This window comes from Drosophila erecta, unplaced genomic scaffold, assembly GCF_003286155.1.
Source record: "Drosophila erecta strain 14021-0224.00,06,07 unplaced genomic scaffold, DereRS2 tig00000021-arrow-pilon, whole genome shotgun sequence".
NCBI classification, from domain to species: domain Eukaryota; kingdom Metazoa; phylum Arthropoda; class Insecta; order Diptera; family Drosophilidae; genus Drosophila; species Drosophila erecta.
Window position 1 is genome coordinate 3,284,611 of NW_020825198.1, and position 24,469 is coordinate 3,309,079.

General features: G+C 42.8%; 5 protein-coding genes across 6 annotated transcripts; all 5 read left to right on the forward strand.

Moving 5' to 3' along the window:
• The first annotated feature begins 173 nt into the window (after positions 1-173).
• LOC6543801 (glycylpeptide N-tetradecanoyltransferase) lies at positions 174-2,490 on the forward strand. Its single transcript, XM_001971324.3, has 2 exons — positions 174-521; positions 972-2,490. The coding sequence occupies exons 1-2, from the start codon at positions 317-319 to the stop codon at positions 2,183-2,185; spliced, it is 1,419 nt and encodes a 472-aa protein (XP_001971360.1). The 5' UTR covers positions 174-316; the 3' UTR covers positions 2,186-2,490.
• Positions 2,491-2,660: 170 nt separating this feature from the next.
• Positions 2,661-8,157, forward strand: LOC26526723 (ATP-dependent DNA helicase Q4). Its single transcript, XM_026977325.1, has 8 exons — positions 2,661-2,747; positions 2,804-2,913; positions 2,974-5,503; positions 5,555-6,206; positions 6,269-7,009; positions 7,135-7,310; positions 7,373-7,689; positions 7,751-8,157. The coding sequence occupies exons 1-8, from the start codon at positions 2,705-2,707 to the stop codon at positions 7,982-7,984; spliced, it is 4,803 nt and encodes a 1,600-aa protein (XP_026833126.1). The 5' UTR covers positions 2,661-2,704; the 3' UTR covers positions 7,985-8,157.
• A 5,277-nt stretch (positions 8,158-13,434) lies between these two features.
• LOC6543802 (probable serine/threonine-protein kinase DDB_G0282963) lies at positions 13,435-18,752 on the forward strand. The gene is given in 4 exon segments (XM_001971325.3): positions 13,435-13,508; positions 14,492-14,701; positions 17,575-17,697; positions 17,755-18,752. Coding segments are annotated over 3 exon segments (1,041 nt in total). The 5' UTR covers positions 13,435-13,508; positions 14,492-14,563; the 3' UTR covers positions 18,535-18,752.
• A 434-nt stretch (positions 18,753-19,186) lies between these two features.
• On the forward strand, positions 19,187-19,748 carry LOC26526599. The gene is made up of 2 exons (XM_015158823.2): positions 19,187-19,325; positions 19,392-19,748. The coding sequence occupies exon 2, from the start codon at positions 19,418-19,420 to the stop codon at positions 19,637-19,639; it is 222 nt and encodes a 73-aa protein (XP_015014309.1). The 5' UTR covers positions 19,187-19,325; positions 19,392-19,417; the 3' UTR covers positions 19,640-19,748.
• A 379-nt stretch (positions 19,749-20,127) lies between these two features.
• Positions 20,128-24,349, forward strand: LOC6543804. Of its 2 annotated transcripts, none has more exons than XM_001971327.3 (2): positions 20,128-20,296; positions 23,456-24,349. In XM_001971327.3, exon 2 carries the CDS (start codon positions 23,840-23,842, stop codon positions 24,101-24,103), a length of 264 nt encoding a protein of 87 aa, XP_001971363.1. In that variant the 5' UTR covers positions 20,128-20,296; positions 23,456-23,839; the 3' UTR covers positions 24,104-24,349. The 2 variants fall into 2 exon arrangements, with proteins under 2 accessions (XP_001971363.1, XP_026833525.1); XM_026977724.1 differs by lacking the exon at positions 20,128-20,296 and adding an exon at positions 20,319-20,462.
• Positions 24,350-24,469: the final 120 nt, after the last annotated feature.

The window sequence follows — 24,469 nt, forward strand, 5'->3', positions numbered from 1 at the left end:
CTTCGGATAAACAAAAAAGTTGTGAACAATATAAGGAAGCATAAACTTTTAATTCTATTAGTCTTCTTTATTGCTTAATATTTATATGTTTTTTGTTGTTTTTCAAAGCAACAAACTTTAAACTGCCAATCGGTTCCCGCTACAAGCTCTCCACTTCGCCAGCCTCTGGTCACACTGTTTCCCGAGCCAGTTTCGATTCGTTTAAGAACATCGATAAGTATCGCTAAAAAAAAATCAGCTGCTCTGCTTGTAGTTTTGCGATTTCATTGCAATTTTATTTTTGCTATACTATTCAAAGAGAAATACAGCGGAAAACATGCCGAACGAGAACGCAGAGGACCATTCGGGTCAAGAGCTGAAGCAGAAGGCCAAGGAGGTGGCCGGCGCATCGGAGGCAATGCTCGAGAAGGTTGTTGCCGGCTTAAAGATCCAGGACACGGCATCGACAAATACAGCCGGAAACGAGAATGCGGAGCAGGCTGACGGTGCTAAGAATGAGGCTTCAGTGTCCGCGGATGCAAGTAAGTTTTCGATATGACAGTAAAAACCCAGTTGGAAGCTCCTCCTTCGGTTGAAAAAATGAGGTTAGGTTTTGTCGTGAACTACAGTCCAGCCTCTCTAACTCGAACTTGCAAGTGCTATATGTATGCACATATGTGCGTAAACGGACTCTCCGCTTTCTAAATTCCAAGTAATTGAACGATTACTTTAAAGATTACCTATGAATCATTGTTAATATGATATTTTTATATGATATTACAAATGTGATATTTGAAATGAAATGTTGATTTCATTGATTGATGCGTTATTGAAATCCCAAATTTGGCGTCTTGCTGTCAATTGTTAAGCATTGGAAACTAGCTCACTATCATATTGCCTTTACCTTTTAATGAGACAAATTTGACATTCGAGAAGTGTTATACTACTAGCTCATTTAGCTGCCAATAACATCGCTACTTCGTTTCTTTCAGGCAAACAGGCTTTGCTACAAGCCGTTTCCGACGCTATGGCCAGCACCCGCCAGATGGCCAAGAAGTTTGCATTTTGGTCCACACAGCCAGTCACCAAGCTGGACGAGCAGGTGACCACCAACGAATGCATTGAACCGAACAAGGAAGTTAGTGAGATTAGACCAGAGCCATACACTCTGCCAGGCGGCTTCAAGTGGGTGACACTGGACCTGAACGACGCCAAAGATCTCAAGGAGCTGTACACGCTGCTCAACGAGAACTACGTGGAGGATGATGATGCCATGTTCCGTTTCGATTACCAGCCCGAGTTCCTTAAGTGGTCGCTGCAGCCGCCTGGCTGGAAACGCGATTGGCATGTGGGCGTTCGTGTTGAGAAGTCCGGCAAACTGGTTGGCTTCATTTCGGCGATTCCCAGCAAGCTGAAGTCGTACGACAAGGTGCTGAAGGTAGTGGACATCAACTTCCTATGCGTCCACAAGAAGTTGCGCAGCAAACGGGTGGCTCCAGTCCTCATTCGGGAGATAACGCGTCGCGTCAATCTGACAGGGATATTCCAGGCGGCTTATACAGCTGGAGTAGTATTGCCCACGCCGGTGGCCGCCTGTCGCTATTGGCATCGATCCCTCAATCCCAAGAAACTGGTAGACGTGCGCTTCTCGCATCTCGCACGTAACATGACCATGCAGCGGACAATGAAGCTGTACAAGCTGCCCGATCAGCCCAAGACAAAGGGCTATCGCCGGATTACGGCGAAGGACATGGATAAGGCCCACAAGCTGCTGGAGGACTACCTAAAGCGTTTTCAGCTGAGCCCGGTGTTCAGCAAGGAGGAGTTTCGTCATTGGTTTACGCCCAAGGAAGGTATTATCGACTGCTTTGTGGTGGCCGACGAAAAGGGCAACATCACTGATTTGACCAGCTACTATTGCCTGCCATCGTCTGTGATGCATCACCCGGTGCACAAGACCGTTCGTGCCGCCTATTCGTTCTATAATGTGTCTACAAAGACCCCGTGGTTGGACTTGATGAACGATGCACTGATCTCGGCACGCAATGTCCAGATGGACGTGTACAATGCCCTCGATCTCATGGAGAACAAAAAGTACTTTGCGCCACTAAAGTTCGGCGCCGGGGATGGAAACCTGCAGTACTATCTTTACAACTGGCGTTGTCCATCGATGCAGCCGGAGGAGATTGCTCTGATACTCATGTAGTCGCCTCATCACCTAAGCTCACATTCTCGCCCTGCCTTTCACAGCTACCCTCCTCCGCTTTCTTCACCCTGCTGGAAGTGCCGTGCGGCTGCTTTGCTTGGCTCCTATTTACGTAGCTATTACCTGTAATCTTCAGTTATTCCAGCGAGGAAAGCCCTTTGCGAGTCATACACCTAAATAGCATCATTGTGAAAATTGCATTTTGCAACGGCCAAGCTTCGATATTTTTTACCACAAAAACGAACACAAATTGTATAAAATGCGCAGCAATATCAATAAAAATCTAATGATTATTTGTACCTTTATTGCCTATAACTGACAATTAATTATTTTTCGGCTCTTTTTAAGATAACAAGATTTTATGAATATTTCAAAATATTGTAATATTAAAATAAGAATTTTTTAACGAAAAGTTCATAGTTTTTAATTTTTTTAAAACAGATTCTTGTATTTTTTCCACTGTCCCAGCAGGCGATAGTCTGGCAACTCTGCCACATAGCCACCGGTCTGGGAAGACCGATGAAAAAGCGCGCGCTAAGCGAAAACAGCTGCACTTGTGTTGGTTTGTTAACGAAATCTGGTTGAAATGTTTGTACCTCATATTACTAATATTTAAAGACGTCGACATGGACGATTCGGTGTTCAAGCTGAAATACCAAAAATACAAGTTGCGCGTCAAGTTGTGGGAGAAAGACTTCAAGAAGCAGAATGGCCGTGTTCCATCAAAGGTGAGATTCAAAGGAGGGATGCGGATGTGACAAGAATACTAACTGATTGGCCTGTTGCAGTATGATATTAGGGAGGCCAGTCAGGAGATTCGCGACTCCTACAAAATGTACTACAAGCTGAAGACATCCTTCCTGGAGGAGACGCTGAACGATGTGCTCAGCGAAGATGGATACGATATCCTGGAGATGTCGCAGGCCAGTGATTTGGGTGTGAGCATGCTGGATCAGGACCTCAGCCTTAATGGAGGTCCTCAGCTGCCCATGGATATATCTGCGCTGGTGGAGCCACAGAGCTCTGCTAATATGGAGGAGACTCCACAGTCGGCGGAAAGCTCGTTCTCTAATCTCCACGACCTGCCCAATCGACAAGTACTCACCAATCTGGTCAATCGCGATGAAAACCATGTCATTCGTAAATTCGAGGCGGTGGAGGAGCTGCCAATCAACAGAAATGCCTGGGGCACGAATGTGAGTAAGAAGCCAGCAGCTCTACCACAGCCTCTAGAGTCCTCCAACTCAGTTCCGATACAGGGAAAGCAACCTAAAGCGGTTAGTCTTAAGCCCAGCCTGAGTGCCAAGTTGTTCCAATCCACGCGCGGATTTGCTAAACGGAACCCTCGAAAGCCGCTCTCACGTAGTGTCAGTTCCTCTAGTACCAGCTCTTTACTTAGCTCAGTTCCCGCTGATCACCAGGAGGAACTGCCCGACTTTGAGACCATACTCATACGCAAAGCCCAGGAGTACAAGGAGAAGGAGCAGTCCTTAGCTAACAATCCAATGCTGGCCGGTGATCACAGCAAGGAAAGTATCAAAACCCTTGTGGACGACGGCTGGCTTCAGCGAAATACCAAGGAGAACACTCTTGAGGAAGAGCAGCCCTTTCCGGAAGCCAATAATAACAGTGGTCCGTCCAAGAAAGCAAATTTTGGCCTGGCCAATCTTGATTTAAGCAAACTAAAGCCAACGATTAAGGAGGAACAGGTGGTGCTGGCCGAACCCGAAGAAGTGCCAAGCACACAGGATCTGCAAACAGATAAGACTGCTACCATGAACCAGAAACCAGCACATCTTAGTCACACACCTCCTGCAATCAGCCAAAAATCAGTTGCTCCTAAAAATAAACCTCGACCTGTCGAGCAGGAAACCGAGTCGGACTCTGACTCTGTTGTGGCAGAGAGTGAAGAGGAGCCGGAGCCACAGGAGTATCGGCAACTGGCTAAACGCCGCAAAATTGTTTCAACAGCAGGAGCAGTGGAAGTAGCCGCTTCAGTTGAAATTCCCAAGAAAGTCGACCCAGGGACAGAACGTTTTACTCAAGAAAACTCAGACGATGAATGTGGTATGGATTTCTCGGCCGATGAAGAACAGGATGCCACATATGTACCAGAGAAACAAAAGAAAGATAAGGCAAAGCGCAAACAAGCCGCCGGAAAACAAAAGACCACTAAGGCTAAAGCGGAACCAAAACCGAAACCTGAAAAGAAACCCAAAGTCAAGGGCGAAAAGAAACCCAAGGCGGAGAAGAAGCCCAGAAACTCTAAAAGAGTCATTGCTGCCGAGCCGGCTCATGATCCAGAAGAGGATGAGGGCCAACCATTGAATCCAGAAGATCTGAAATACGTGCTGGCCTTGGAGGCGGGAGATCTTACCTCCGTTCCTCGCATTAATGTGCAGGACCTAGAAGAAGCTGATGCTACCGCTCAGCGCTATATTAGAACCTTTGCCGCTGGACCCAACCCAGGATTATCGGAAGGATCCAACATCCGAGTGGATGAAAAGAGAACCGCAGCACGAAAGAAACTGGAGGAACGCATAGCAGCTGGTAAATTAAACGAGAACTTTGTGACCATAAACATTCAAAAGAAAAAATTCGTCCGTGGCAAAAAGTCCGTGAACTTCAGCAAGTACAAGAAGCAACAGTGGCGGAATAAGAAACGAGTGGCGGCCTTGAGTGGACCGGATATGGATATGGGTGGCTGTGATGGCGGAGTGCTCACCTGCTTCCAGTGCGGCGGAGTGGGACATTTCGCACAGCAGTGCAAGATGAAGGGAGACAGCTTATTACCACTTTCGGCACAGCTGGAAGAGGATCCCTCGCCGTTCCCCACACTTGCCGAGGCTCAGGAGATGGCCAGTCAGGGAGCAGTGGTGGCACACAGTCGCAACATCTCAAGGCTGCCCCAGGCCGCCAATGCAGCCATCCTACAAGGCGATGAGTTGAATGAATCAGAGGAAGGGGACCAAGAAAGCAGCGGTGATGAAGAGGGCCAGCGGCATCCAGAGCCGGATTGGTCAAGCGATGAAATGGACGTCGATTTCGAGGCCCTGGATGCGGCCGTGGAAGCTTCCCTAAGTCAGCCGGACTCGCAAGAGAAAGCACCTTCACCTATTAAGACATACGTCGGCCACAAGATTCCCGAGCAGTTTCTTAAGCAGGCTGGACTGGACCCCAACGCCTCTAGTTCGAATCGGAGCCAGCACGGTGGGGTGAAGCCCCTATACGATCTCCTTCCGGATGGCAGTGTCCAGGGCACGACACCAGAGGTACTGGAGGCACTCCACATGTTCGGTCACACCAACTTCAGGAAAGGTATGAGGAATCCTTTTAAAGGCACTATGTTATTGTAAATTCCCCTTTCAGGTCAGGATCGCGCCATTATGCGTACTCTTTCCGGACTCTCATCGCTAGTAACTCTCAGCACGGGCAGCGGCAAGTCGTTGTGCTACCAATTGCCCGCCTATCTGTATAGCCGTAAAGTGGGTGCAATTACGCTAGTCATCTCGCCATTGGTCTCGCTTATGGAGGATCAGGTGACCGGGGTGCCGCACTTTCTGCGAGCTCACTGCCTGCACACCAATCAGACCGCGCCGCAGCGTATGAAGATTCAGCAGATGATTTCCGATGGGGAGATTGACATTCTACTTGTCTCTCCGGAGGCGGTTGTTGCCGGGGAACGAGCCACTGGATTTGGAGCTATTCTTCGCCAGCTGCCGCCCATTGCTTTCGCTTGTATAGACGAGGCGCATTGTGTGTCTCAGTGGAGTCACAACTTTCGTCCCAGCTACCTAATGATTTGCAAGGTGCTGAGAAAGAATCTTGGTGTACGCACGGTGCTCGGGCTAACGGCCACAGCAACTTTGCCAACTCGTGTGAGCATTATAAATCACCTGGGCATAACTGATGGAGAACGTGGTGTTATTAGCGACATCCCACTGCCTGACAATCTAGTGCTGTCCGTCTCCAAGGATGAGAACCGGGATACGGCGTTGCTTCAACTGCTCAATAGCGAACGGTAAGACTTAGCCCACCGTCGTAACACATGAATGAAGTACAAATACCTAACGATCATTCTAGCTTCGAGCCCTGCCAATCCATCATCATCTATTGTACGCGTCGTGACGAGTGTGAGCGAATCGCTGGGCTTATTAGGACGTGCGTGCAGGATCGTAGGGAACCAGCTCAGGATCAGACAAAGAAACGCAAACGTGTGAACTGGCAGGCAGAGCCCTATCACGCCGGAATGCCCGCTTCCAGGCGCCGAACCGTTCAGAAGGCCTTCATGAGTAACGAGCTGCGCATTGTGGTGGCCACCATCGCCTTCGGTATGGGCATCAATAAGCCGGACATACGCGCTGTAATCCACTACAATATGCCAAGAAACTTTGAGAGCTATGTGCAGGAAATTGGTCGAGCGGGACGCGACGGTCTGCCATCCCACTGTCACCTCTTCTTGGATGCAAAGGGTGGCGACCAGAGTGAGCTGCGTAGGCATGTGTATTCTAACTCTATTGATCGGCATGTTATCCGTAAGCTGCTGCATAAGATTTTCGTGCCATGCAGCTGTGACAAGGAAGCTTCCAAGCGGACAGCTCCCCCGATTGCCCTTGAAGGGGATGGTCCCAGGGTGCATGTGTGTCCGGGGCACGAGATCGGCTTCTCCGTAGAGAAAACCGTTGAGATGCTGGACATCCCGGCGGAGAACATTTCCACGTTGCTCTGCTACATGGAGCTCGATCCCCGGTGGTGCATCAGTGTGCTCAGCTCAGCATATGTGATGGCCAAGGTAATCTCCTATGGTGGGCCCAAGTACCTGAAGTAAGTTCCTTACAAATTCTCAACATATCGTATATATGTACTTTGAAAACAATTTAATGTAATAACGTAGAATTCTTAAACTAGTTTCCCAATTAAATGAAAGTTCCCGCTTTTCCCACACACAGGCATGCTGCAAAGGAATGTCCACCATTAGCCATGGCCATTGCTTTGCAGATAAGGGACAAGACTTTTAAGGAGGACTCGAACATCATTGAATTCTCGGTCACGGATATCGCGGCAGGAATTGGATGGAACAGTGGTGTGGTCAAGTACCAACTGAAGGATCTGGAATGGGTAAAAGGTGTGATAGTATTCCGTTTAAAATAAGATAGCTCCAATTATTAATTATTAATCTTTCGATAGTAAACGGATATCCCAAACGATCGCCCATCACGGTGAGCTTCTATGATTTGGGATTCCGCATCAAGGTGCCGGGCGACTTTACCGAATCAGAAATCGACAACGCTCTGGACACTCTCTATACGCGATCCGTGAAACAGGAGCGTACGCAGCTCATCCAGCTGCAGTATGTGGCTCATGGACTGGCTGCTGTGGCCTACAGTTCTTGCGGCCAGTGCTGCAATGCGGATTTTCCGCAGGATCGCGGCGAGCAGCTAAAGGCTATCGTGCGTAATTACTTTGCCAATGACTACCCACAGGATCTGGAGCTGGAAGTAGAGGTAGGTCTTTGGCAACATACTTTAATTTCTTTCTTTCATCGCCTTCCTCTCTGTCCTTTAGCCCAGCAACGTGCCGGATGAGAACATCATAGACGACGTTCATGCCCTAATAAACATGTATCCGGACAATACATTTAGCGGACGGAATATCGCGCGCATCTTTCACGGCATCATGAGCCCAAACTATCCGGCTGTCATCTGGGGACGCTGTAAGTTCTGGCGCGCCCACGTCAAAGTTGATTTCAATCGCATCCTGCAACTGGCCAACATGGCCATTATTAAGAGGCGTACGTGACCGTAATATTAAGATGAAAGGCCAACAGGATTCTTTTATATATTCGATGCTGTGGTTAACTAATTAATAGCTCCATGAATTTAAAAATATGTGATGCCATTCTATAACATGTTATTTGTTTAAGTCTGATAACAGAAACATAAATTACTTTCCTACACTATGCTTCCAAACTATGAACTGAATATGTTTTTTTATATCTATAAAAAAAGGTTTAGTTAAATATGAAGGTGGATGTATGACCTCCGATGCAAGTACCAATTAGCGCCACTTAGATAAAGTAAACAAATGCCAAGCTCGTTTTAAGGCAATTGCAGCTACGGCTTTAAATACAAAAACTTAAATCAATTCGATGCAGCCCGTAAAGAAACAATCATCCAGCTGAGTCATTCCCAATAACATCACGAAATGGATAACTCCGGTCGAAGGTGTCATCTTCAAATCGAAGTCTAGCCAAAGGTCGTCCTTCCTCAGTTCACACGAACGCGATGCGCACAACCCAGCAAATGGGGGGATCCAACAACAACCCAGAGCACAGACAACTGGAAACAGAGAAACATCATTGAAGTTGTCGGATCAGCGAAGCGTTTGATAAAGGTTTTTTATGACTTGGCCATTTTGTAAGGCCTTTGGCTTCTCGTGCCGATGTTGCTTATAATCATAAACGAGACTCGAGTACACAAAAGTCGACCCAATTACAACTTGTTTGTTCTGAGAGTGAGACGTCAACGTCATCATCCTCGCTCCATGATCATCCATATTGTGCAGATGGCCAGCAAAGCCAGCAGCAAGCTGACCTTGCCTCCAATTTTACTCCAGTTTCGAGGCATAAAAGCGAAAATCAATTGAAGTGGTAGCAGGCAAATACCACAAAGCAACCAAAGAAATAAAAACAATACAAAACAAGATAGAATGCTATAGTCGAGTTTCCGGACTATCAGATACCCGTTACTCAGCTAGTGGAATTGCGTACGCGAAATTTCAACATGTTCTGAAATATCGGTAGAAATTGGAAAAAAAGTAATAAAATGTTAGAGTTTTGTGTTTTGTGTACTTCAAAATCCGGTTAGGATAAGTTGAGTTGTGGAGTTTAGAACTCCAGCCTTGGGACATTTCTTAATTTTTTGGGTAAACAAACAAAACGAGTAACAGGTATATAAATAAAAGAAAAGCACCAAGTAACTTGACTTGCAAGCTGAGGCAACGGACAACCTGACGTATGCTGCATATTAAACAATTGCTGACAGTCCAAAGAAAATACCTTCAGATGGGTTATCTTTTTAAGGAGAAGACGGACTTTGAAAATATATTCCGGTTGTTAAGATTGTAAAGAGTCGTTGTAAAATAGAAGCTTGGGAAATCTTTACAATGCTATCATATATCGAAACACTATTTCCCCTCGCTCACTAGCCAACTTAGCACTTCGCTGACAATTTACGTACCTGCTTCAGGCCACATTCTGTTGGCCAACTGGCCGTTCGATTGAGTTCAACTACGGCTATGGCTAAAGGCTACCAGAGCTGACCCTGTTCGCACCTCGTTATGCATCCACTGGCATTTGGCCGTGCTCCTTCATAAGTACTACAGTATCTGGGCAATGTGATCTCCTCTCGTTTTACTTATGCCATTTTCTGCATGAAATTTCCCCCAAAGCGCTGTCTATCAGCATCATCATCATCCACTGTGAACTTTGCAATCCGATCAGGCTGGGTTCAGATGCTTTTGGCCTTCTAGTCAGTTTCTTTTATATTTTTGAATGGATCTTCCATTGGCTTCAATCATCTCCAGCAGCAATTGCTAACGTTGTGGTAATTGGTTTTTCTATTTCAGCTTCTCTTCGCTTGGCTGCGAGCTGAATTTTTGAGTATTTCTTGTCACTTTGCTGGTGAATAATTTTGATCAACATCAAATGGCAATTCAATCAGTATTTCTTGGCATTCTCCTGGCTTTTTTTTGGAATTGACTAATGGCAGTTGTAAATTATAACTGAATGGCGCTGAAATTGATGGGCCGGCTGAAGAACCGACAGAGATGTCTAGGATTCTTAAAAATCATAAAGTGCAAATGGTTTTTAGGATTTATGACTGTCAGTCACTCATCAAACGTTTATTCAAGTTAATATTTTGCCCCTTTCCTTGAACTAAGTTGAGCTATATTTCATTTTGGAAATCTCATTCTGCTTGTATTTTTTTTAACAATTTGTGAACTACGACAAGAACAACTTATTAATTAATAAACAAATAACTGAGTAATTTTTCATCTTTCTAAAATCACCCAAGTTTTAATTGGAGCAGCTTTGTAACCTAGTTTCACTTTATTTACCTATTTCGCAAATGCAAATTTGTCACGTGGAATTTATAAAAAAATTGACAAATACCTGTAAATAAAAAAAAGCATATTTATTAAAATCAAGTCACTTGATCGAATGACTGGCAAATAAGTGGGAAAAATATCACTTAACATTGGGTAACTCAATCGGGGCCAAATGCACTCAACTAATCTGGAAGTGACAAAACAATTTCGCAAAACAAAGGCAAATTTGATTTTGACCCATATGCGGCAGATTCTGCACTCTGTTAAGCAAAACAATTCAATGGTTTGATTACAAAACCCATCGACAATTTGCCACAATTTGTGGTGGAGTGAAACCTTTTAGCTTTTAGCTTTCGGCTTAGATGATGTATGGTATTTGGGTATTTGGAGAGTGCCAAGGAAGGAAGGGGTGGAGTTGCGCAAATCCGAGACAAAGACTGGCCTGGTGATGATGATAGATCATGGCGGAGCTCTTCTTTAATTTTTTTTTGTAATTTTTCTGTTTATTTCGGCTTCTGGCGGATGTGGCATGTGCCATGTGGGTTGTGGGATGTGGAATGGCTCCATAGGATGTTCTCCTCCGTTCGACTTGAAACTTGGACTGTTTAGCATATTCATTGTTGATTGCAGCGCCGTGATAATTATCATTCCTCCGACTTCTGCTGCTTTTGGTGTTCTGCCTTTAATTACCTTCCTCTTCTGGCTTTGCATAATTGCATTGTTGTTGCCGAAATCGTCATTAGAATTTTTATTTGCACAATAATCAAGTCGGTCCAAAGTCATAAAAAAGGAGAACAACCCGAAACCGAACTGTATTGTTTTTGTGCAATGGCAGAGAATTCAGTTATTCTTTTTTCTATTTTTTTTTTGTTTTTGGCGGGGAGCAGCGAACTCCAAACCAGAACAATGAGAACTTAATGCGTTTATCCAAATGTTTGCGGTCTGTTTGTCAGTATTTTTACATCGGTTGTTGGAAGGTGGGGGATGTTTCGTTACAGCCAAAGAACTGCAATTGACAAATGATGCTGAGGAGGAACAAGGTGATGAATGAACTGGCCGGGAGGATGCAGTCTTTCACAGCCTTGAACTACTTGGCTAACTCGGGTGAAGTTGGTTGATAGATGTGCCCCCTTTGAATGGAATTAATTTCCTAATAAGTATGTTCATAATATGCACGACTTACAATTTTTGGAACTTTTGAATGTATTCCCACGAGTCAAAGCACTTAAAAGACTTTAAAAGTGTACATATACAGTTTTTGACTAGCATAATACATTACCAAGTTGACTAGCAGTAAATGGAAGGCATATTACTATTCAATCACTTTTCATTAAGGAATAATTAATGCTCCCCAAAAATCGAAAATTAAGAGTACTGCTCTAATGCTCCATTGATCTAAACCACAAGCAATAAACAACTTGTGGTTAAAATCCGATCAGTTAGAGGTCAGCCCCCGCTGACCCTGATGTAATGCCATCAAACGTAATCCAATTCTCCACATAAAAGATGCCTCTTCGCTGGCGCATTAAAAAACATTTCTAAACTAATTTAATAAATTACCGCATTAGGCCCATTAAAACTGACAACAGAATGGAAACGGAAAACCTAAGAGAAAAATGCGTTTACTGTCATATCATAACATTTACGGGGACGGGAAGCCGACATTTATAAGGCACATAATTACTCGATCATTGTTTTCGTCGCGTATTAAACAATTTTCAAATGAAGAAGCTTTACCGCCAACGCTGATGATGATGACTACCATAGACCTTCAAATGGGTAAAAGTCAAGGTCGCCGGCTCGGCGTGTGAAATCATTGGAAATTAATTGTGGGTGCTAGGAAAACACTTCTACTCCGATCGATTAACTCTCAATTACCCGAAATTCAATTGGGAAACGAAACCTGCTTAGCAGGTTAATAAGATATTTTCATGAAATCCATTGGACAACGCTTGTCCATTTTTAGTAGCCTGGTGCAGTGCAACTGGCGCTGATTAAGGGAATTTCTCACACAATCCAAACGCCGAAACTCGCTCACAAAACCAAAAACTAAGCCACGAAAGACGTTTGGCAATGCCTGACGTCTGCAAATGCCTTGCTTTTCTCGAAGGTGAACCAGAATGTAGCAGCCACATCTCGGGGTCCCAGGTCTTGAGACTCCGTCGATGTCTCAGCAATTGAAGCGCACTCAATGAACCGGATTGCCACCGTGCACATCTTTTGAAAGTGAGCGGCTCGGCTCAGCGGCTGGGACGGCATCAATTCTAGAGCAAATGGATGTGTCTTGCTAACGGCAGCGATGGAAATTTATTACAGCATCTTATTTTAATTAGTCTTATTTATGATAATTTTTCGCAGATCGAAATTAAATGCTGTCAGTTGGCGGAATAACATGCCGGAATCTCTTAGGCAACATGCCCATGAGATTACAAGTTCTGGACAATGTTTAATTTATAACTGGTCAATTTAAAAACAGCAAGAAGTCTCTAGTACTTGGATGGAAATTATAACAACAATATTTATCTTTTTAAACGAACTTTGTAAAAAATTATGATAGCACTATTTGACTGGGTTTAATGTTAAGAAAATATGTATTTGTAAAATATATATAAATATTAAAAATTTTTTAAAAATTATGCATGTTTTTAATTTTTTGCTCAACAATGCCAATCGAGTTCGTTGCCTAAGTCTTTTGATTATCGGTCGCTTATGAAGGAAAATTTCGCACTAAGCGCGACAATTAAATCGAGTCGCTATGAAGATGGCCGAAAGACATCACAAATAAGCCGAAATGTGCACTAATTTTTCGCAGCTTTGCGACAGAGCCAGGCAAACGTCAACAAACCGCGAAAGCAAAACAAAAGCCGACCGCGCTTTTTTTATGTATGGTGTCCACAAAAAATCCCCCGCACTCATGAATGAGAGAATAACTGCGATTTGAAGAGCCGACCAGCCGAGCGAGGCATCAATAGACACGATGATTTAGTTTTTCCAGCCTCGTCTCTGCGATGATGTTGCTCTTTGGCAATTCCAACGATGACGAGGTGGATTTAGCCGCTGGCAGCCTCGCTCATCTGCAGAGAGTCCGACGAGCCAGCGCTCTGCTCTTGAGTATAAAACTAAAATTGATGCGAATTTTTTACAACTTTTGCATCAACTTCAAACGCGGCAACACGTGCAGAGCCCCAGCGCTTGCTCCTCCGTTCGAAACGAAGTGAGTCCGATTCCATACGATACGATACGGCTCGATCGGATCTGTAATAAATTGCGGCGTGTGTTTTATTAGCGCGGCAAAGTGCGTGGCATTCAAATAGTGTTGGGAGTTGAGCAATCAATTGCGCAAATTAGTTCCCAGGAGGGGAAGCAAACGAGAAAACATCCTTAGGAACGGATAAATACTATTCAGCTCTTGCAACACTCGGTTGTAGTTCTAAAGGATTGGGAACATTAATTACAAATTGTTTGAGTATGGAGTTATTTTCGATTAGGAAACATAAGCATAAAGAGGTTAATAAAAAGAAAGACATTCATATAAAGTGTTTCTTGTAGGTCTAGAATTGTGGAATGCCTAAGAGGTTATAAGGATTGAATTTTGCTTTCGCATCTAGTGGATTACGGAATTGAAAACTTTGACTGCTTTATTTTTTTTAACAACAGATAAATGTTGATAACTAAAAGTTAGATACTTTTCAATTAAAATTTAACATATAAAATACATCTTTTTAACAACTAAAATCTAATTTTCATTACATTTTTAAACAATGCCATAAGGTGAAGAGATTGAAAAGGCAGCCTCTTTATGTTAATCTATAAAAAGCGTGTACTGAAATAACCAAATTACGACGAACAATGTGTTAAACAAGAATCCAACGCAATATCGTTAACTCTAGTTACTATCAATTAAAATCTATTAGAAGCACACAATCCGCGGGCACAAAAAGTGAATGCAACCGGCAGCAGCTGCAACATCGCCGTCAGCAATACTCGATTATCCATTAGCAATTGTGGTTACCTGCTCTCGGCAGACTATAGCAAGCATTTAGATAACTAATAAAATCTAATTATATGCCGCATAAACCAAGAAAGAGAAGATGTTTCCTTTCTAAAATTCCGACGAAAATTATGCTGCGCGCAGAAAATTAATATCATCAACCCACTCGACTCGTTTTCTTTCGATTTTCGTTTTGTATCTTTTAGATAGGAAAAAATCACATTTAAATTACGGATTACCAAAAAAATTACAAAAAAACCCAAAAAGCAACAGACATCATGGCAGCCACCACAACAGCAGCGAACAAATCACCGCAGCAGCAACACAGACGGCAGCAGCATCTTCAGTGGAGCGCCTGCATTATGATAGTCGTGTTCGGACTGTTTTCGATGCTGGCAGGGAACTGTGTCAATGGGGTAAGTGGAGTCGTCTTCTTCCCGATCCCGAAATCTGAAATCGAAAACCCAAAAGAGCAAAACGCCACAAAAGCCCCTTCGCCTTTTGAATCGTTTTTATGGACCGCAATCATGGAAAACAGCTATTTTACCATGGGCCTTTTATGAGCTTGGGAAATGGCTTATTGAATAATTTGGCCAACATTGATTTGACAACTTCATTGGCCGCGTCTGTTCCCATTTGTCTGCATCGCTGCTGTATCAACATGAGCAACAGCAGCAGCAGCAGCACACAAAAAAGTGTCATCTGAGATAATTTCCTACATTCATTTCGAGTAAAAAGATTGCGCACACCATTTGTCTCTTGTTTGATAGGGATCTTAACCAGCAACAACAACGGCACGCCAGCAACAACAAACTCCCACGCAAAGTTGCAGCCACGGCAACAGCAGCAACAACAGCCACACAAGCAACACTAACAACTCCAGCAACACTAGCAACAATTACAATTGTTGCCTCTAAAAAACAGCCCAAAAACGCCTGCGGCCCCCTTTCACCCTTCTGGCCATCTTCTTTTCATGCAGCATGCTATTTTGCAAGAAGAGGCCAAAGAGCCAGAAGAAGCTGCAGTAGATTGGGGGCTCCAAAGGGGAAGAGTAGCTAACACACGATGCAGACAACCTGTCTGCCAAATTGTTAGACAACTTCTCACGTCTTAGCCAGAAACACACAGAGAAAGGGGAAGCTGAAGCTGGCTTAAAACAGGGGACGCCTCTTTCTAAAAAGGTGTCGTCATGAGGTTTTTGCTTCCCGAATTTATATACACTAACTATGGGGCATATTCTAATACATTTACTGATCCTTTAGAAGGGATTGACTGTTTTCTAAATCAGCTTATTCAGCCACAGAAAAGTATACCTCAATATTAACTTCTTGTTAGAACTACTACTCGTATATGTATCAAGTTAAGCTTGGTAGCAACTTGCATTTTTTAACTTGTCCTCAGCACTAATATTGACTCATATAAAAAGCAATTTTTAAGTGCATCATAGTCAGGGAGCCTAAAAAAAGGGGAAACAACATTCGCTTTCCACCATTTGAAGCACCCCGCTGTGTTGCATTATCAATTAGCCTTGGTGGCCCCTCAGCCGCGCGCTCGCCAAACAGAAATAAAAGGAAAATGCAGGGAAAATTAAGCATTTTCCAGCTGTAACTGCCGTGGCCCATCTCGGCTGGCTTAGCGGGTTGGTATTTAAAGGAAAACGGTCTGGTCTGGTCTCTGCTCTGGCCAAAGGTTGAGAGTGGAGGGGAATAATTGATGGTGTGCAGGGCTTTTGTCTAGAGTGGCATCTTGTACGCTTTTTGGGTTAGTAAGGCAATGGGCGGTCCATATAGTTTGTTGTTTAAGTCTTTTGTTGCCGCTGGAAATGCTAAAAGCCCCTGGAAAGTTATTAGCGTGAAAATTGCAAGTGATTGAGAAAAGTTAAGCCGAACAACGAGGCAGCTCGAATTTGCAATGCAATCGAAATGAGACTGGAGTGGAAGGTGCATCCTGGTTGCAATTGCACTCCGGAAAACAAGTTTATATTTGTTTAGCATTGTTTTTGTTGATGTAAAATGTACCTTATTAACACACATTTATTTCCAAAGAAGAGGGCAAAACTGGCACTGATTTTATTGGGTATGTGGTAACCAGATGACGTGCAATAAAAAACCAATACCTTTTACGTTGAAAAGTATGTATCTGAAGTGATATCTGTTTGCTTAAAGCTCCGTAAGATCCTTGATTATGATGTTATTGAATTGCCCATAAGCTCCCAAACTTTTCCCATGAAGAAACCCCCTGCTGCTCAGCCTTTTTCCCACCCCATCAATGTGCTGCACATTGCCAATCACTTTGCCCTGTCCCAACGTATTCAATTAGCATAAACTCAGCATTAACCCAAATAGACAAGCGCCAACGGCGGCAACTTTAACCCCCTGAAAAGGGAGAGAGATTTATTCGAGCGCAACAGCGGCAACAATGGGATAAGAAATCGAGGCAAGATCAAGATAGACAGCCAACGAAGATGCAACACAGTGGCGCTCAAATGAGGCTGGAACCAATGGATGCTTGTGATGCTTGGCCCAGATGGATGGTTCCCCAGTGAGATCGACACAAAAGAATCACATCTCTTCCAGCTTCGATACGTGGTGTGTTGTGATCCGTGTTGAAGCCGCCGAAGTTTTATTGTTTTATTTTGCTCTTTTCGGCTTTTCATGGTTTCCTACGCATGAGATTGACAGTCGGTTGTCACATGGCCTCCCCCCTCTGTTTGCGCCCCCAATTACTTGCAACTGTTGCAAGTGCACAATTTTCAACACTCGCTGGTTCTTTTGTTGGTTTTTTCGACAGCATGTTTTTTCGGCTATTGCATTTGCATTTTAAATTTCGGTTTGTGTGGCAATTGTTTTAAATTGTAATTTGTTATTGTTTAGAGTTCATTTTGTTGCTGCGCTTGGGCAATGTTTGCCAGCCACATGTGCCACATGTGCCACCACCACCCATGCTGCCACCCACAACTGAAGGTCGCTGCGCTGCCTGCGCTGAGATAATTCACACGAACGATCCGCAGAGTCATAATTTTATACCATATCTGGTGTGCGAGGGAATTACTTTTAATACCATTATTTTTTATTCTATTTACTGCATTTTAAGTGTTTCGAAATGGGGCTTAAGGTGTGAAGAGTTGAATTTCACTGATATATCTTATTATTGCTTTTAAAAGAGGCCCAGTATGCGAACAAGTTATAGAAACTCGTAGACATTAGCGGAACTTCATAACCCAGTTTAGAGTTAAATATTCATTTCCCAAATAATCCTAATTAATTAACCCTATTGTCATGTTTCTTAGCAAATCGATGGCTACACTGCTGGTGAGGATTACCCCGCCTACGACTCCGTGCCAAAGGGTCTAGCCTTCAATTGCCAGGGTCGCCAGCCGGGTTACTATGCGGATACAGAGACGCGTTGTCAGGTGAGTTCCAATAAGACTCTGTAGATATATAAACTATATAAAATGAATCATACATAGGTTTGGCACTGGTGCCTCCACTCCGGCCATCAGTACTCCTTCCTCTGTCCCAATGGAACCGTATTCAACCAGGCCGTCAGGGTCTGCGACTGGTGGTCGAATGTGAACTGCGAGGGATCGGAGCAACTCTACCAGAACAACGACGAGCTGTATCGCATCCCAGAGCGCCAGCAGCAGCCGAATGAAGTATGATATGAGGCCGATGATGAGTATAAGATTGGGACAGCAAACGGAACCAGACAGCGCGGCGGAAGACAGCGGCAATTTCAAAAGCAACAGCAGCAGCAACATCAAGCACTCAACAGCAACACGGCAATCGGCGGAATCAACAGCAGCAATAGAATCGTAGATAGCAGCAACTACAGTAAAATGACCAAAAATAGCTTTAGAGGTAGCATGAGATTTACCACACCAAGTACCAATCCTCAATCGTCATACTCATCATCACAGCAGCAGCAGCAACAACAACACAAGCAACAGCAGAAGCAACACAATTCTAGTAAAAATAGCGAAAGAAAATCAAAGCCTAGTAGCGTAAACCATAGAGATAGGGAAAGCAACCAAACTAGATCTAGGAACCGCACTCACAATACCCCTCAATCCGGCAAGAAGAACAACAGCAACAGCAACAGCTCACGAGGCAAACAGCGATATAATACGAATAAGTTCGAAAACGACGCGGAGCTCAAGGATTATAAGAGCAAGATCAAGAACAAATACAATATCGATTATGATCATTCTTTGGATGAAGAATATGAAATAATCGAGGCCATCGAATGAGTGAAAATAGCTTTATACTCGTTGTTCTCGATGTTGTTGTCACACAAATACAAACCTAATTGGCGCCCTTCCATCTAAAAGTTTTGAATGTTACCCAAAATTTACCCGTTGTATATATATGTTAAAGTATAAACACATACCCTTCATTGTTAAATACACACACCCTCTTTCATTTAAATTTGTAAAGAAAAGTATTGCTTGTGATGTGCACAAAAGCAAAATAAAAATACATCTTAAAAAGTATCCGATTTTTTGTTCAGTGTTTTTAAATCAAGCTTAAAGGTTTAGTGTAAAGCAGTTCAGATGGATGGAAAATCGGTTAGCTTTTGAATGCGAGCGCTCAAGATTTTGAATTTGAAGAGAAAATCGTTGAAAACAACGACGGTTGTTACTTTAATTAAACCTTTCATAGGGCAGTAGAAAAATCCAATTATATTATATAATATTATTTTCACTTTCTTGCGGGCATAAACAGCTCTCTTAAGAAAACCAAGACGTTCTTTTAGATTTGGTCAGTTAAACAGTGGAGTACAAAAAAATTTAAAATTGTTTACAAGCAAATAAATAAATGATAGGAAACTTGAATATTTTTGCATTGCATTTCAATTCGTATCTTTAACTTCATGCTTCATTCATAGGTTGATCTGCATAACAACTTTTTCGGTCACTTGCACCAAGCTTTAGCTCATCTGAGTATAGATTTTGGAGCTTTCGATACCGATTACAAATTCAATTTTCAAAGTAACCTCATCTTTCTGAGCCGCATCGTATTGTTTATTTTATTCTTTGCGGTAAGTACGAAGAGCACATACATATAAAGCTATGTTTATTTAAAATCAAAGTTCCCTTCTTTCCAGTGGTCTGCATAATACGACTTTTCAAAATGATGTTCTATATGCTGGCTATAGATGTTATTCTATATTTCCTGCTCTTGCCCGATTTTTCTGTATGGGCTTTCTTGCTTTTCAAGTTGGTGCTCATCAATCAACCGCTGACGAGGATTGGAGTTGTTTTGTTAAATGCCGTAGCCAAGTGGTATATATATCCATACTTGGAGGAATGGGTTGCCTTACAGGAAGCGAAATTGAACTCGGAAAAACTTTAATTTCTTTATGAAAGAAATGCAAGAATGATTTGAAGAAAACTAATGTACTACTTTATAAAGAAGGTTTTATAGATAATTGTTTCCTAAGGTGTTTATCATTGCAAAATTCTCAGAGTAAGAACATCGAAAACATAAATAAACATTTACATAAATTGCTGACTAAGATCAAAGGGAAATGCTATCAAAAGCAGAAAATACGGCCTTAAAGAGCTTTAGCACAGAAAAGAGCTGTTTGCTACAAGATGCAGTGGAGCTTCAAACAACTTTGCTTTAGTTCGTTAAAGTAAAAAACAAGCAGGCAGTCGAGAAGCTGGGAAAACTGATTTGAAATATTTAAAATATCAATGGGAAATTATTAAGGAAATATGTAGTTTTGGGCTCAATTTATATATTCAAATGGAGCATCCAAGCTTCAAAGGAAAGCTTTCTGCGATCCCATAAATGACTTCCAGTTGTCTCACTCGCACACGAAATCTTCTTAAAGCTCAACTTGACTGCAATCAGCTGGAAGCCATATGGTATATAGCTTTCGATCCGTCTAAAAAGAAGAAGCTCAAAAATTGCCAGAAAATATTTGTATGTGCTGCGTCCGTTTGTGTTTTATATTGTTTACTGACTTGATAAGACGATTAAACTGAGCAATGGATAAATAATGCGGTGAGTTCGGCGCACCGCAAATGATCTTTTGATAAAGGCTTTGTCCGCCTTCCAACTACAATGGCAGTACGAACAGCCGAAAATTGGGGAAATGTACACAAACGCGGCCTAAATGGCTGGTGAATGTTCACTGTGACGTTGAAATGGGAAAAGGAAGCAGACAATGGTTAGTAGACTTACATACATAATAAGTTAGCTAATCGCCCTTCACCGGATTAGCATCCCCGGCAAAGGTCTCATAGGAAATGTGGGTGTTGGGATAATAACAGATCTTCTGAGATAGGTGGGTAGGTACTTATCATATTTTGAATGCTTTTCTGAGTGTAAGAATGGATATGCGTACAGGCTTATGTTATAGAACTATTTAGCGATCTCAAGTTAGTCAGGTAATAATCGCAACCTTACACAATAGTGTATATTTATTAAAACAAAATGTAAGACATAGAAAAACATGCAAAATATAGACAAAAAGGTGTTGAAAACTTGAGTAATGCAATGCGTAGTGTAACACTTCATTCAATCTTAACCCATTCCATGATCGCCCAGCCGAATTTAAATAAGTGGAAGACAGAGAGCTCGAATCGAAGAAGTAGTTCAAGTTTTCAGTTTGTGTGCCACAACGGGAATTGAGGCTTCATTTCCGCGTACAGAGAGGCAAAATAATCGCGGCAATTATATATGTTATATATACACATATAGGTACTTGTGGTACCCCACGCAATGACTGTCGTACGTGCATAAGAAGTAGGCCGCTTCAACTGATGCGGAAATAACGCGTCTACAGAAAACAGATTTCAAAACGCCGATTCCAAATCCGAGAAGCCTAATTAAAAGTCTATTTCAATTTCAGTCATTAACCGAAAGAGGGGCAAAGTGTGACACCGATTTCTGTGCGCCCCTCGGTTGCTCGGTTGCTGGGAATTATAAATCACAAAATGTTACTTTTCTTGACCGTTCACCCACATTTGTTTTTCCCCACATTTCGGTTCACGTTTTTTAATGGGCTGGCCAACAAACAAAACAAAAACAACGTAGAAAAAAGGCAACGATGAACTGGTAACTGGAGTCAAGTTAACACCATTTGCATTATGCAAGTGGCTTAAACAATATTTGGCTTCTCTTGTTGTTGCTTTGTTACGGTTTGCTGGAAGTGTCCACTAATTAATATGCAACTAAATAATTTACAATGTGACGCGAATTTCATGCAAAATATACGAAGGCGGGCAAAACGAGAAATTATTTAATTAACCCGACTTCATGATGTTGAAAATGTCTTCAATAAATTGCGCAAATTCAATTCATTTACCAGAAGGGATGCTGTATTTTACACGAAATGTAAATGCTCTTCCACAAATATATTGCATTAGGACACGGAAAGCTATTAAACAAACATATAAATGTTTTCACATCGGATTGTTTAAAATCCCACATTGATCATAGACAGTACCAACATTAATTGGCCAATCAAAAAAGCTGCTTTTTAAATAACAAACATTTATGATGCACTGATTCATGTTACTTCGAAAGGGCATTCCCGAGTGACCAGTGTCCAAAGCGATCCGCGTACACAATTCGCAAATGTCAGAAGGTCTTTCAAGGCGTCTGGGTCTGATCTCGAAAAACCGGTAGATCCACGCAGCAGCCAACACACCGCTTCAGATCCAAGTCATCGCCTCCGACGGATGTGGAGAGGTGGCTTCTGCGAAATCTTCTTGCCCACTTTGGCGGCGAATCTTCTCGAGACTCTGCTGATGCGACAGGTCAGGCCGGGCATGTGCCAATCGGCTGGGCAGATCGAAATCCTTCCCAGAAACGAAGGCTATCCACTTTGTATGCCATATTTGCAACTGGTTTTCTTTTTTCTGCCCAATGCAGTTTGCGTTTTTTTCCTGTCTTATAAATATGTTGCGTCTGTTTCGCATGCGTTTCGAAATTAATGCAAAACATTTCGTTGCGCCTCGTTTTCCCAGTGCTCCAGCAGCGAGACGTCTTTCGAACGGGTCTCCTCCAAGTTGAAGTTGATTTGTGTGCTTAGTATAATGGCTGCTATTATCGAGTTGCCGAAGAGGAGACTGCTCCTTCGACTCCTTCCCCCCACTGGGTTTTTGAACATCTCGTCTTGGCTAAGGTTAAGTCGGTTTGCGTTTAGCGATTGTCAAGTGTATTCAAATCCAAAAGCTGCAATCTCCGGCCAGTTTTGACTTGGCTCCTCTCGAAATTGTCGATCTGCCGCTGACGAATGGCAGTTGGCAGGGGCGTAGTCTCCAAGGAAGGGGGTAACTTCAATCTAATAACGATCATGATGGCCAATTGGCAGATGAAGTGGTGGCCATTTATAGCAGATCCTTAGGTTTATGAGCAGTTTCAAAACATGCAAACGGGGTCAATTGGGGTTTAAGTGGCTGCCAATTTTGCCCGATCTTTGAACTATTCAAAACTCTTAATGATTTAAAGCACGATAATTCGTTCATTATCAGGGCCAGAAAGGAGGTGAAGTGAATTGAACTTGATTATTTCTTTGGCTTTGATTACTTCCACCATTTGATTGATTTCTTTTTATGAGGCCAACGCTTTGCCGAACATGTTCAATATGTTTATTTTTGGGAGATTATCATTTCAATCATTTAATGGTTGTTAATGGTTGTTGTTTTTTTCTGCGAGAAATATATACACATAGGAACACATAGGAAAAAATGAAATTAATGTGCAGACGGTTTTATATTTCAAAAATGGTAAAGAGGCATTTCTATTTACCATACTATTTTTCATTCCATGATGTCTCTCTATTTGTAAATTGTTTTATTCATGAACTCCACTACTTTTCCTATTATTCTGTCTTTCCCTTATAATTTATGGCTTATTACAACATCTATGCCCAAAATCCAAGGTTTAGCCTGACAAATTCGATCTGGTTTCCCAGCCAACACATTTATCTAGCTCCATCTTAATATTCAATCTAGCCAAAAAATCATTTTCCATGCTAATTAAGTAATCCGACCTGCCCCAAGCATGAAATCTCCATACGATCCCATGACGATCCCGCCTAGGCTCCCATTTTTGGACCACTTTTTCGCAATCCAATTTGTTTGCCCTCCGCTCAGCTTTGTGTGTGTATCAAATTAATTTTCAATCAAATTAAAACGAAATTTGTATTTACAGGAGGCCATTTTAGGGGTCCGAGACAACGGCGAAGAAAGGAGAAAGAAAGGCCCGCTGCCCCAAAACAAATTAGCATAATCAAGGCGCCTGCCCAATGGCTGACCATTGAGAGATATATCTACCGAAAAATACACGCACTTTTGTCCGCGATCATTAACGCGATCACATGCAAATGAGGCGACATCAGTCAAGCGGCCGAAAGCGAAATGTGCATCATCAGCTCGATAAGTTCGGACTAGCGATTGCATAATAGGGCTAACACATCAAACAGCAACCAAACAACCACAAAAGACCTCATTTCGGAAATCGCAAAACTCCGAGCCCCGAACACGCCGAAGATAGAGCCAAAGTTTTGCATGAAGTATACGCAACGTGGCCGCTATAATGGATCTAATGGAGCTGCTGCATCAGCTGCTCCTCCACATACTCGACATTTTTAAGATATACCTCAAGTTTGCACTGATCACGCTGGTCATCTACTTCCTGGCCGAGTGGTACATACTGCGATATGGAGCGGAGTTGGAGGCCGAACTGGATGCCCATCTGGTGGAAGGCGCCGAGCTGAGAGAGGAATCCCCCGATAGACCCGAATCGAATAGCACGCTGAGCAAGGTGTTTCGCTTCGTGGTGAACTTTTTCATCCTCTAAGCGACTGGAGTGAACCCACCTGTCAAGGTCAATCTCACAGCTGAATCGCTGGCTGGTTCGCGGAATTGCAATTCAATTCAGGCAGCCACAATCCAAGGCTCCCGTCAAGAGAATGTAAAATCGAACCAGTTGCATTTAACAACGGAAAATACAAAACAAAACTAAGGAAAAATAAAAGCAAAAGCTGCAGGGTAAACACAATCTTTATATGTAGTAAACAATAACAATAAGGAGCTGTAAAAACAAGTTGAACTGCTTTTTTTGTTGAGCGAGCACAATAAGGTATCAAAATCGTTCATTACATTCGATTCTGTTGGGCAAGCAAATAAGAATGACTCAAACTCGGTTTTGGGTTGGGTTTTCATG

Bases quoted from the DNA above. Each gene is read 5' to 3' on its own strand.
- LOC6543801 (XM_001971324.3), top strand. From the start codon at position 317: ATGCCGAACGAGAACGCAGAGGACCATTCGGGTCAAGAGCTGAAGCAG. The intron at 522-971 runs GTAAGTTTTCGA...CGTTTCTTTCAG, and splicing joins TTCAGTGTCCGCGGATGCAA to GCAAACAGGCTTTGCTACAA.
- LOC26526723 (XM_026977325.1), top strand. From the start codon at position 2,705: ATGAAAAAGCGCGCGCTAAGCGAAAACAGCTGCACTTGTGTTG. The intron at 6,207-6,268 runs GTAAGACTTAGC...CGATCATTCTAG, and splicing joins CAACTGCTCAATAGCGAACG to CTTCGAGCCCTGCCAATCCA. The intron at 7,311-7,372 runs GTGTGATAGTAT...ATCTTTCGATAG, and splicing joins GGATCTGGAATGGGTAAAAG to TAAACGGATATCCCAAACGA.
- LOC26526599 (XM_015158823.2), top strand. From the start codon at position 19,418: ATGATGTTCTATATGCTGGCTATAGATGTTATTCTATATTTCCTGCTC.
- LOC6543804 (XM_001971327.3), top strand. From the start codon at position 23,840: ATGGATCTAATGGAGCTGCTGCATCAGCTGCTCCTCCACATACTCGAC.